Genomic DNA, 13,920 nt, shown 5'->3' on the forward strand with positions numbered 1-13,920 from the left:
TTCTGTGTATTTGGGCCTTAGGGTATGTATTATTTTTTCTACCTCTGATTCACTTGCAGGTAGCAGAAAAGTGCATTCTGTGACATAGGAGATGCCATTTATATTTCTTGATTCTGATATAATGAGTTTTCCCACTACTTCAACATAACGTTAAGTAAAATATGGCTGACATCATTTGAATCTCACCGAGCAGGGTGGCACAGTGGTTAGCATACAGGACTCGCATTCAGGAGGGCGATGGATCAAATCCTTATTTAGGTTTTCCGTAATTTCCCTAAATCACTTCACGCAAATGCTGGAATGGTTCCTTTGAGAGGGCATGGTCAGTTTCCTTCCCAATCCTTCCCTAATGTTAGCTTGTGCTCCATCTCTAATATCCTCGTTGTTGACAGGACGTTAAATAGGAATCTCCTCCTCCATTTCTACATTTCTTCCTGTCTTACTCTAAATTTATACTACTGCTCTCTTTCCTATCAGAACCTTTCCTATACTCATTTATGTTTCACCATACAGTCATGAGTTTTCCATGGTTTCACTAAATCACCCCAGGTAAATGGTAGTATGGTTTCTTTGAAAAGTTGCAGCTGATTTCTTTTCCCATCTTTAACAAAAAAATATCTGAGCTTGCATTCTGCTCCTAATGACCTCATTGTTGACAGGGCATTAAACACTAATTTGCCTTCCTTAGAAATCTCTCTGGGGAAAGCTGAAATTTCATTTTGGCACAAACTGGATTTAATTTCTCTTATAATTCTACTGCAGCCTCTCTTGTCCTTACAAGCTGGCTTTAGTTTTATTTATCAGGCAATTTTTATATGTCATTTTTAGATCGTCTCTTGGTACGATGTGATCCATTTCGTAGTATTTCCGACATTTAGATTTCCGGATGCAATGGGACAAGCAGTATTTTGTTGTAGCCTAATTTTGAGCAAAACGTCTCTGCTAGGCCTACTTTATTTGATGAGTGTATTTGATTCCTGATATTTCAAACACTTGTTCTCAATTGTTTGAGACTGCAGTATTCACATTTTGCCTACTCTGAGGAATGTTAATAATTACACGATCTATCAATATTTGTGAGGTCTAACATATTTTTGGGTTATGTAAACCAGCCTGAGATTGTAGACATTGATCAGAGTACAGAAACTTCTTGCATGACAACTGTCTTTCAACGTATCAGTATTAGATCCCCTACTATAGCTATACATGGCAATTCATTTACGGTCTTATTTAGAAGCACTTATAGTTCTTCTGAAAAAAAGGGAGAACAAAGATAAACTTGCGGTATTTATGTAAAGCAACAGCATGCACGAGAATATATCGGACATTTAATAAATGTACTTTGCCTAATATAAAATAAGAAAAATGTTATGGATGAAACATTTTAGTCTTAAAGATGTAATACCTCCACTTAACTGAAATTATAAAACCAACAGGCAGAAGTGTCGAGTTGTTGATGGGCACACACAAAAATGTAGAAAACACACTAGTTTTCAGACTCATACTTTCTACAAGCTAGAGGAGAAAAAAAGGCAGGTGGGCCAGTTTTTATTGATGATGGCATTGTAGAGTGGGTTGGGGCAGAGAGAGAGGGATATGTATAGACGATTTATTTATTGATGTCTGTGGACCATTCTGTACTATGGTACTGGGCAGATTTAAATGAAGTTTGAAAAACTAGAAGCTGAAAAAAAGAAACATTCATGCACCAGTAAAATGACTAATTTCTTCAAAAATAGCCTCTAAAATACAACCAACTAAAAAGAAATATTGGCATACATGCATAGTTACCAAAGACTAAAATCACACATTCTGAAAGTTTTTACATATTTACATAGTTACATATTAAACATTACATTAACTTTTTGCTTCAAGGCATTCTTTAATACTGTATGAACAAGTTTTAATCAAGTGGCATTTTAGTTTATTTTTGAAAACAGGTTATCTATATATAGTTGGGCAAACTGTTGTATAGAAGGCATTCTTCTTTTACAGGCTCTTTGTCAGTTTATTTGAGCTGATTTTCTTCAGTATGATCATCATTTTTGCTATAGTGTCAGTATTTCTGTTCAACAATGCAGCATTCTGAATTTATAACTGCAGCAATCTCTAGGAGACAGTTTTGTTTTGTATCTTATAGCCTTCTTTTGTAACTTTAGAACTCTTTGTATGTGCATATTTGCAGAATTTCTCCAGAGCAGGATATCGTGTGAATTTTTGAATCAACAAGTATGTTGTTGGCTGTGTTTGTGTGTTTATTGTGCTTGACATTTTTCTCATAAAAAACATAGTTGAACTCATTCTATGACATATATTATTTATAAAAACAAAGATGATGTGACTTACCAAATGAAAGTGCTGGCAGGTCGACAGACACACAAACAAACACAAACATACACACAAAATTCAAGCTTTCGCAACAAACTGTTGCCTCATCAGGAAAGAGGGAAGGAGAGGGAAAGACGAAACGATGTGGGTTTTAAGGGAGAGGGTAAGGAGTCATTCCAATCCCGGGAGCGGAAAGACTTACCTTAGGGGGAAAAAAGGACGGGTATACACTCGCGCACACACACACATATCCATCCACACATATACAGACACAAGCAGACATATTTAAAGACAAAGAGTTTGGGCAGAGATGTCAGTCGAGGCAGAAGTGTAGAGGCAAAGATGTTGTTGAATGACAGGTGAGGTATGAGTGGCGGCAACTTGAAATTAGCGGAGATTGAGGCCTGGTGGATGACGGGAAGAGAGGATATATTGAAGAGCAAGTTCCCATCTCCGGAGTTCGGATAGGTTGGTGTTAGTGGGAAGTATCCAGATAACCCGGACGGTGTAACACTGTGCCAAGATGTGCTGGCCGTGCACCAAGGCATGTTTAGCCACAGGGTGATCCTCATTACCAACAAACACTGTCTGACTGTGTCCATTCATGTGAATGGACAGTTTGTTGCTGGTCATTCCCACATAGAATGCGTCACAGTGTAGGCAGGTCAGTTGGTAGATCACGTGGGTGCTTTCACACGTGGCTCTGCCTTTGATCGTGTACACCTTCCGGGTTACTGGACTGGAGTAGGTGGTGGTGGGAGGGTGCATGGGACAGGTTTTACACCGGGGGCGGTTACAAGGGTAGGAGCCAGAGGGTAGGGAAGGTGGTTTGGGGATTTCATAGGGATGAACTAAGAGGTTACGAAGGTTAGGTGGACGGCGGAAAGACACTCTTGGTGGAGTGGGGAGGATTTCATGAAGGATGGATCTCATTTCTGGGCAGGATTTGAGGAAGTCGTATCCCTGCTGGAGAGCCACATTCAGAATCTGATCCAGTCCCGGAAAGTATCCTGTCACAAGTGGGGCACTTTTGTGGTTCTTCTGTGGGAGGTTCTGGGTTTGAGAGGATGAGGAAGTGGCTCTGGTTATTTGCTTCTGTACCAGGTCGGGAGGGTAGTTGCGGGATGCGAAAGCTGTTGTCAGGTTGTTGGTGTAATGCTTCAGGGTTTCCGGACTGGAGCAGATTCGTTTGCCACGAAGACCTAGGCTGTAGGGAAGGGACCGTTTGATGTGGAATGGGTGGCAGGTGTCGTAATGGAGGTACTGTTGCTTGTTGGTGGGTTTGATGTGGACGGACGTGTGAAGCTGGCCATTGGACAGGTGGAGGTCAACATCAAGGAAAGTGGCATGGGATTTGGAGTAGGACCAGGTGAATCTGATGGAACCAAAGGAGTTGAGGTTGGAGAGGAAATTCTGGAGTTCTTCTACACCGTGAGTCCAGATCATGAAGATGTCATCAATAAATCTGTACCAAACTTTGGGTTGGCAGGCCTGGGTAACCAAGAAGGCTTCCTCTAAGCGACCCATGAATAGGTTGGCGTACGAAGGGGCCAACCTGGTACCCATGGCTGTTCCCTTTAATTGTTGGTATGTCTGGCCTTCAAAAGTGAAGAAGTTGTGGGTCAGGATGAAGCTGGCTAAGATAATGAGGAAAGAGGTACGCCAACCTATTCATTTATTGATGACATCTTCATGATCTGGACTCACGGTGAAGAAGAACTCCAGAATTTCCTCTCCAACGTCAACTCCTTTGGTTCCATCAGATTCACCTGGTCCTACTCCAAATCCCGTGCCACTTTCCTTGATGTTGACCTCCACCTGTCCAATGGCCAGCTTCACATGTCCATCCACATCAAACCCACCAACAAGCAACAGTACCTCCATTACGACAGCTGCCACCCATTCCATATCAAACGGTCCCTTCCCTACAGCCTAGGTCTTCGTGGCAAACGAATCTGCTCCAGTCCGGAATCCCTGAAGCTTTACACCAACAACCTGACAACAGCTTTCGCATCCCGCAACTACCCTCCCGACCTGGTACAGAAGCAAATAACCAGAGCCACTTCCTCATCCTCTCAAACCCAGAACCTCCCACAGAAGAACCACAAAAGTGCCCCACTTGTGACAGGATACTTTCCGGGACTGGATCAGATTCTGAATGTGGCTCTCCAGCAGGGATACGACTTCCTCAAATCCTGCCCAGAAATGAGATCCATCCTTCATGAAATCCTCCCCACTCCACCAAGAGTGTCTTTCCGCCGTCCACCTAACCTTCGTAACCTCTTAGTTCATCCCTATGAAATCCCCAAACCACCTTCCCTACCCTCTGGCTCCTACCCTTGTAACCGCCCCCGGTGTAAAACCTGTCCCATGCACCCTCCCACCACCACCTACTCCAGTCCAGTAACCCGGAAGGTGTACACGATCAAAGGCAGAGCCACGTGTGAAAGCACCCACGTGATCTACCAACTGACCTGCCTACACTGTGACGCATTCTATGTGGGAATGACCAGCAACAAACTGTCCATTCGCATGAATGGACACAGTCAGACAGTGTTTGTTGGTAATGAGGATCACCCTGTGGCTAAACATGCCTTGGTGCACGGCCAGCACATCTTGGCACAGTGTTACACCGTCCGGGTTATCTGGATACTTCCCACTAACACCAACCTATCCGAACTCCGGAGATGGGAACTTGCTCTTCAATATATCCTCTCTTCCCGTCATCCACCAGGCCTCAATCTCCGCTAATTTCAAGTTGCCGCCACTCATACCTCACCTGTCATTCAACAACATCTTTGCCTCTACACTTCTGCCTCGACTGACATCTCTGCCCAAACTCTTTGTCTTTAAATGTCTGCTTGTGTCTGTATATGTGTGGATGGATATGTGTGTGTGTGCGAGTGTATACCCGTCCTTTTTTCCCCCTAAGGTAAGTCTTTCCGCTCCCGGGATTGGAATGACTCCTTACCCTCTCCCTTAAAACCCACATCGTTTCGTCTTTCCCTCTCCTTCCCTCTTTCCTGATGAGGCAACAGTTTGTTGCGAATGCTTGAATTTTGTGTGTACATTTGTGTTTGTTTGTGTGTCTGTCGACCTGCCAGCACTTTCATTTGGTAAGTCACATCATCTTTGTTTTTAGATATATATTTCATACGTGGAATGTTTCCCTCTATTATAAACATATATTATTTATATGCTTCTCCGATGTCAAGAATCTATCCACTGTTATGCCCAGGGCTTTATAAGTTTCTGTCTCATTTAGATTCAAGTTTCCAAGATTTACAGTAGTATTGTTCAAATTAGGTGTTTTGTTTGCGTGTATTTGCAAATATGTGGTTTTATTTACATTTATTAAAAGATTATTGCATTGAAATAATTGTTTCCATATTTAGAGATGCTTTCTTTTGTAAGTCATTTTTTGGCTGTGTATGCCACAACATATTATTAGAAAAGCTTAAGTGTTATGATATAAAGACAAAAACACCAAAACCATAAAATCATACAGTGTGCAGAAATATGACAAAATGTGAACAATGTTATTAAAAATGTCTACTCAGATTTTGATTTTGTTAATTATGGAGTGTCTTAAGGATCATTGCTTGGCCCACTACCTTTTATTTTATGTGTAACTGTACACACTGAAGCCTCATCAAAGTGTTCACACTTGAGTTTCTTTTTAGTCCACCAAGCTGGGTCCTGCATTGGCTGCACCCGTGGCCCATCATTGTCACTCCCGGGTTACACTGGCTGCAACTGTTGCCCATCTGACAGAAGTCATCTCTCTGCATCATCTGCTGCAGGATGCTACTTCCTACTGGCCTCAAGTGCTGCCACTCTCCACCAATATGCCGTGATGATATTGCCCTTGTAGAACTCTCCCTGTGCAATGTCTGTGACTGTCGGTGGAATGGAACGAAATAGTGTGGATTCGTGTCCATATTACTGTGTTGTTGTATTCAGTTTCTGAGTATAAATAAAATACATGTGTTCTTGCTACTGAAGCACATTGAAGACACCGCTCTATCAGCCATGATACATAACATTGGAATTTTATCTGCCTTTGTTAGTTAAAAAAGCATAACAACTTTTGTTTGTGTAAATATAAAATTATGGATATGGAGCATATGTTTACACTTAATTTGCTATATGTCTGTATGATTTATTAAGAACAATGAAATAACTAAGTAATACATTTTGTATCAAAATGTAATGTACCAAGAGTCATGAATTGTTATCCACTTTACTGAGTAAATCTTCATTAGTACTTGTTCAGTAAAAATATGATCTACATATCATTATGGTTTGATATATTGTATAATTCCAGAAATTATACATTCTTGTTTTCGATTTGCTGTGCAGAAAGACAAAATCTATTGAATTTCAAAATTTTGCCTTTTGGTTTCATTTTTTATGGAGTGAACCATTTGTGTACAAAAAATATTATTTAATTGTCATGGTATAAATTTAACCTCAAACCATTTGTTGCAGTACAAGCCGAAGTACAACACAGAAATTTTCTGTTAGAGCTTTCCGAACCTCTACAAACAAGCAATCAAGATGGCCATCAAGAAACGGAAGAAAAATTCACCAAACAGAAGGTCCTGGGAATGCTTCTTTTGAAGGACTGAAGATAGACAGTGGACCTATACCTTTGTCACGTTTGTGGAAACCATTGGGATTTACTATAGCTGTGAGTAAAACTTTAATGCATGTATTGTTCACCATCAAAATTAGCCACTTGACATCCATTTCTGTGTGTAGGATTTGGCATTTGATACACATCTGTGCTGCTCCTAACATATCCATTCACCTTCAGTTAGGCCATTGCCTCAGTCTTTTCTTATCTCTTGAAAACCAGAAATTCTTGGCTCATCTACCATCCACTTTCTGGGCTGTATGCCCTGCCGACTCACATTTAATTTTCATTGCTTCATTTGACTGCTGAAATAGAGATCTTGAATGTGGTTAGATAGAGTTTAACATCCAACTACTGCTGATTAGATTTGGAAAGAGAGAGTTGCACATATGCTAAGGAATGTTAAAAAGCAAACAATACTCTTAAATTTTGCGGTATTGGATCTTCTGCTTATGGAAATTCATAGAAAGTTGATTGGACTAGTCACAATAGGCAGAGCTCTGTCGGGTTATTTTGCATTATTCATTAAACAACTTTGTGCATTATTAAAATATTTAACTTCTTTACAGATTAATTTAGTACTGACTGGAGATTTTAATTGAAATTTTCACTGTATGCAGCTTCTAGAGCTATATTACAATCCTTTGTCATTTCAAATAGGCCTAACATGATATAAGTAACAGAGTTCTGGGGAGCACCATCACTGCTATTGATAATGTTTTGTAGACATATCAGGATTGCAGATGCATTGTGTGAAATACACAATTTTAATACTCAACTCCTGACATGTGCTTCATGATGCATAATGTAAATAATACATGGTGTAGTGTAAAGACGTAAGTTTTGTGTAAATGATTTTCTTTGGACATATGACCATGTGCAGACTTCGTCACCTACGTCAGTTACAACACACTTCAAAATTATTTAAACTCTTTTTAAATTGTCTCTGAATGGTTCTTGAACAAAACTGTAATTAAAACATCATCATTTGAGTCGTATGCGCAGAATTAAGTCACTCAGTCCAATTGGTTTGCGCAAACTTTTTTCAATGTAGATGTCGTTTGTTTCTTCTCAGAAATTATATTAATGCAAGTTATCTGCTTTACTAGATATTAGAACCACATTGAATAGACTTTCAAGAATCAAACTCGCGATGAACGCTGTCAAAAATTAATAATTTTGTCAAATAAATTACTTAACATAATTCTTCATAAATAAATTCTCGGAACACGTATTTAAACTTTTGTAGCATCCACTAATTTATTATCTTCCTACATATAAACGTGAAACTGAGCCTTGACAAGATAGAACTGAACATTTACAACATGATTAAACTTTCTATGACGTCAGTGTTGTAGAAACACTACAAATTCTTAATTTTCAATTTTTAGAAGCACGACGCAACAACTCGGTTTCAGGATCTTCTGTTGCTCTTTGGCTGTCAACCCGCGACGTATAGTGGCCAGCAATTTTCTCTCTGGTCCCGGCAGCGAAGATGCTGTCTCCGTTCGTTGCGCCGCCCTCTCCGTACATGAAACATAAAAAATAAATACAAAACTTTATACAATTCACAACCATTACAAATATTACAAAAAATACATAAACAAAACTAACTTAAACTTATATTCGCCTGCAAACTGGGCTGACACTGGTGGATGGGTGACGCTTCAATGTCACGTCCCACTACAGTGGAAACTGCGAAGGGTAATAAAAAAAAAAAAAGCTCTGTGTCAGGCACATATGGAGCTTCATCGATTGCTCCATTTGGTTTCTGTTGATACTGTTGGCAGATTTGATTTCGTAAGTAATGCCCAATTATTTATTACAACTCTGACACAATTGCAAACTGCTTAGCAGAGCATTTTACTCAGAGTTCCGCTTCTGTGAATTACCCACTGGCCTTCCGCTCCCTGAAAGAGCGGTTGGAAAGTCGGAGCCTTTCATTTCACACCCTCCACCCTGAATCATACAATGTTCCGTTCGGTGAGTGGGAATGCCCGAGTGCCCTAGCCGCTTGCCCTGACACAGCTCCCGGGCCCAATTGCATTCACTGTCAGATGGTAAAACACCTCTCCGTGGACTGCCAGTGACACCTCGTAGACCTTACCATAAATAAAGATCTGTAGTGTCAGCCACTAACCGGACAAGGGTACATCTAGAACCGGAGGCTCAAGGATGCAACAGTTGTGTTATGTAAACACTCTTATCGCATGGCCTTGGCGGCGCGCCAGCGGAGACGCGCACACTCTAAAACAACCTAGTGTGCGCGTCCGGGATAACGTTCTGCTGGCCACTGCGAAAACTCTTAAGTCCCATATGTAAGGTCAATGTTTTCGCACGCTATATAAGCGAGCGCGCTCTCGCGCTACGCTCAGTCTGTGTCTTGCTGCTGCACAGGCAACTGCATTGAACGCCGCCAACATGCCTTACAGGAGATATCGACCTCGTCGTCGCACAACAGTTTACAAAAATATAGAAAACATCGAACTAACAACAACAACAACAGGCGACAAGAAGAATCGCATCCCAGTGAAGAGTGTCGCCGCCAGTGCTCTCGTTGATGGTCCATGTGTGTTTCTTGGATGTACTCTTAATTTTAGTTTGGACATAAACGATACCTTCTCTCATGGTAATGGAGGTGGACAGCTACTGCCCCATTAGCCTCACCAATGTTCTCTTGAACAAATGGTGAGCCGGAGGTTGTGTTGGCTCCTGGAGTCTCGGTGCCTTCTGGCTCCATCCCAGGATGGTTTCCGCCGAGGCCACTCAACGACAGGTAATTTGGTGTGCCTTGAGCCTGCCGTCCGAACGACATTTTCCAGGCATCTGGTCACCGTCTTTTTTGATTTACGGAAGGCCTACGACACGACCTGGCGCCACTACATGAGTGGTGCCTCTGTGGCTCACTCCCTATTTTTATACAGAACTCTGCCTACGTACCTTCCATGTTCAAGTAAGAGGCTCCTTTAGCTCCTCTGATATCCAAGAGAATGGGGTCCCGCAGGGCTCTGTATTGAACGTTCCACTGTTTTTGGTCGCTATTTAAGAGGATGCTTTCTTCCTCAAATGTGACGCTACTTCAGCTGGCACCTACTCATCACACGACTACCAGTCGCACTTTCATAGATATATTCGCAACGAAATCTCCAAACAGAATAATCCGCACCTCTCAAATATCTGCGCCTGGCATGTCTGCCTCTACTCCCCTCATGGACATGAACGACAAACTCCATGATTTCACTAACAAAATTACTCAACTATATGACAAATATGCTCCAATAAAGACCAGAAAAGTTAAAAGGCAACCTGCACCTTGGCTGACTGATGAACTAAAACAGCTCATGAATCTCAAAGATTCTGCACATCGAGCATACAAGATACACCCTATACCTGAAAATCACGCTGTATACAAGCAGAAACGAAACAAAGTCAGTCAAGTGGTGAGAAACGCTAAGCTCAGACATGCCCTACATTAGCTGACAATAGATGTAGACCAGCTATCCTGTGGAAAAATCTCCGTAGTCTCGGTTTAGGCAAAATAAAAGTTGCAGAAAATCCTATGGTCCCAGCTGAAGAACTAAACCGATTCTTCACATTACCTGCAACCAAAATTGATCCGCAAAAAAAACAGAGAATCATTGATTACTTCATGGAGATGAACGACTGTAGCAAAGAAAAATTCTATCTACAGCACGTCACTTGCAGTACTGTCAAGAAAGCCATAATGCGGATTAGATCAGCATCTACTGGACATGATGGTATCACTATCCAGATGGTAAAACTTATTATTGACCAACTACTTCCCTCTATAACAGACATTTTCAACGATTCATTAATCACAAGTGTTTTCCCTGAGGCTTGGAAACTGGGACAAATTAAGCCACTGCCTAAAAAGGACATCGCCACAGCACCCTCTGACTACCGCCCCATCTGCCTTCTTCCTGCACTATCAAAAGCCTTAGAATATATAGTTCATGACCAGCTCACCAACTACCTAACTACTAACAACCTACTAGACGAATACCAATCAGGTTTCCGTAAACATCGAAGCACAACATCCGCTCTGATAAAGGTGACAGATGACCTGAAACTTGCCATGGACAGACGAGAAGCGACTATCATTTGCTTCTTAGATTTCAGCAAAGCATTTGATACTGTCGACTTCGACATCTTATTAGCCAAACTTAGCGGTCTAAATTTCTCACCAAGCGCAGTGCAATGGTTTCGCTCATACATGACGTCTCGTCAGCAACGCGTCCTGTCTGGGAATATAAAATCACAATGGCGGCAGGTAGTGTCAGGCGTTCCCCAAGGCTCAGTATTAGGTCCTATACTCTTCTCTCTTTATGTCAATGATGTGTCATCGGTCCTGACCTATTGCAAATACCATATGTATGCTGATGACCTTCAGTTGTATCTAAGTGCGAAACCAAGCAAACTCCAGAAAGCTATTGAAAATTTCAATACTGACCTCGATGCACTGTCAAAATGGGCACAGGACATAGGTCTAAAACTAAACCCATCTAAAACCCAAGCAGTACTTGTTGGTCACTCTAAGCTCATTAGCCCAAAACATTGGGAATCTGTACCACCTCTTATCCTAAATGGAAAAAATATTAAATTCTCTCCCTCAGCAAAGAGTTTGGGAGTAATAATAGATGAAAATCTAAATTGGACAGAGCACGTAACTGCAGTGTGCAAAAAAGCATCAGCATCCCTTCATGTCCTACAAAAATATAAAAAACTCTTCCCTTTCGATCTGAAAAAGAAATTAATACAAACGCTTATACTCCCAATCATTGATTACAGCGATATTATCCTACAAGGCCTCTCTCAGGAAAATTCCTGACGTCTAGAACTGGTCACGAATGCCTGCGTCCGATATATCTGTGACGTTCGACTTTTTGATCACATTTCACCAGCATATGCAAAATTGTCCTGGCTGCGTGCAGACAAACGCAGAGATTTCCATACACTCTGTCTCATCTACTGCCTTATAAATGTACACTGTCCCTCATATCTCTCCTCGTCCCTAACACTCATGTCGGAACAACATGACAGAAACACATGTTCCCATCATAATAAAATCCTCTCCGTTCCACTGCATCGCTCAGTCACCTTCTCCAAGTCCTTTACAGTAGCGGGAACCCGACTCTGGAATAACCTCCCTCGTTATGTTAGAGAACTTAAAAACATGACCGGCTTCAAAAAACAGTTAATGACGTATCTACTTAAGCAACAGTAATGCCTTCCTCTGTACATGAGTGCACTTCACCTCATTAGTTTCCTCTTTCCTCCTCCTTAAACCTCCCTTACCCAAAACTCGCTATACTAGTAAACATCTACTTTACACACCAAGATATTAATGTACATCTGCACAAACCTTCATTACTATTGCCAATCTTTCTCATGTTTGTCATTATTATTTGATTTTTTTTTACTGTTATTATTATTGCTTTCACCATAATCTGTATGTATAGCACCTGATGTAAAAATACTGCCAGCATTTACTTTATTAGGTCTTAGTCATGTTTATCATTATTATTTGATTTTTTGTTTTACTGTTGTTGTTATTGCTTTTATCATAATCTGTATGTATAGCAACTGTTGTAAAAATACTTCCACATTTACTTTATTAGGTCTTAGTCACTACTCTTTATTCATATTGTCACTAGAGTAAGCTAATTTTCTCATTTAAACTATGTTCATGATGTAACTCTGATGTGTGAAATGCTGCATGTGTGGAACACTGGTCCGATGTAAGAGAGGGCCTGATGGCCCTAATCTGATCAGGTTAAATAAATAAATAAATATAAATAAGGACTCTGTTCCTCCTAAGGCACTCCGCAGTCACTTCTTCTCGATCCTTGACGAATCCCAGGGTTCTGAAGTCATCTATACTGAAGGCTCGCTGGTTGATTGGTCGTGTAGGCTTTGCCTATGCTCACTCGGCCCATATCGAACAGCGCTCCTTGCCGGATGGCTGCAGTGTCTTCACTGCCGAGCTGGTGGCCATCTCTCGTGCCATTGAGCATATTCGTTCCTGCCCCGGTGTGTCCTACATGCTATGAAGTGATTCACTGAGTGGTTTACAGGCCCTTGATCAGTGCTACCCACCCCATCCTCTGGTAACTTTTATCCAGGAGTCAGTTTATGCCCTCGAATGATCTGGTCGCTCAGTAGTCTTTGTATGGACCCCGGGACACGTCGGAATCCCGGGAAATGAGCTCGTTGACGGACTGACCAAACAGGCCACTCGTAAGCTGCTTCTGGAAATTGGAATACCCGAACCTGATCTCCGATCGGTTTTACACCACAAAATTCTTCGGATTTGGGATCCTGAATGGTGCGGCTTGGTTATGCCCAATAAACTCTGCACCATCAAGGAGAGCACAAATGAGTGGAAGTCTTCTCTGCGGGCTTCTCACAGGGACTCTGTGGTCCTCTGCTGCCTTCGCATGGGCCGCACTTGGCTGATGCATGGCTGTCTTCTCCGGCGTGAGGCCCCACCATTTTGTCGCTGTGGTTCACATTTGACAGTGGACTGTCCACATCTAGCCACTCTGAGAGTGAATTTTAATCTCCCTGACTCCCTTCCTTCGATTTGAGGAGACGGTGCCTCCACAGCTAACTTGGTCTTAAATTTTCTGCGTGACACTGGTTTTTATTCTTCAATTTAAGTTTTAGTTCCTGTCCTTTGTCTGCCTGTACTTTCTACCCTAGTACTTTCAGGGTAATGTGTTGCAGAGTGACTGGCTCATCCTTTTTTATCACTGTGATCAGCCAGCCCAGGACATCTGCTCTACTGTTTTAAGCTCTTCTGCCTGTTTCTTGTATGTCAGTGCTTTCCTTGTCATCTGTTGTCTGTAGTGTGTTCAGCTTTTTTTTTTCCCCATCTCGAACTCATGTCGTGTGTCCTGTATGTTTTCCGTTTTATCCCATGGACTTAGTTC

The 13,920-nt window shown here is 41.6% G+C and overlaps 1 protein-coding gene across 1 annotated transcript in view; it reads left to right on the forward strand.

Annotated features, from left to right (window-relative positions):
- LOC126457131 (presenilins-associated rhomboid-like protein, mitochondrial) overlaps positions 1 to 13,920 on the forward strand; it is a 116,019-nt gene that overhangs the window by 3,196 nt on the left and 98,903 nt on the right. The window contains exon 2 of the mRNA XM_050093195.1: positions 6,820 to 7,021. Coding sequence (XP_049949152.1) covers positions 6,820 to 7,021 — 202 coding nt within the window. The remainder of the gene's footprint in view (positions 1 to 6,819; positions 7,022 to 13,920) is intronic.

This window comes from Schistocerca serialis, chromosome 2, assembly GCF_023864345.2.
Source record: "Schistocerca serialis cubense isolate TAMUIC-IGC-003099 chromosome 2, iqSchSeri2.2, whole genome shotgun sequence".
In the NCBI taxonomy this organism is placed as follows: Eukaryota; Metazoa; Arthropoda; class Insecta; order Orthoptera; family Acrididae; genus Schistocerca; species Schistocerca serialis.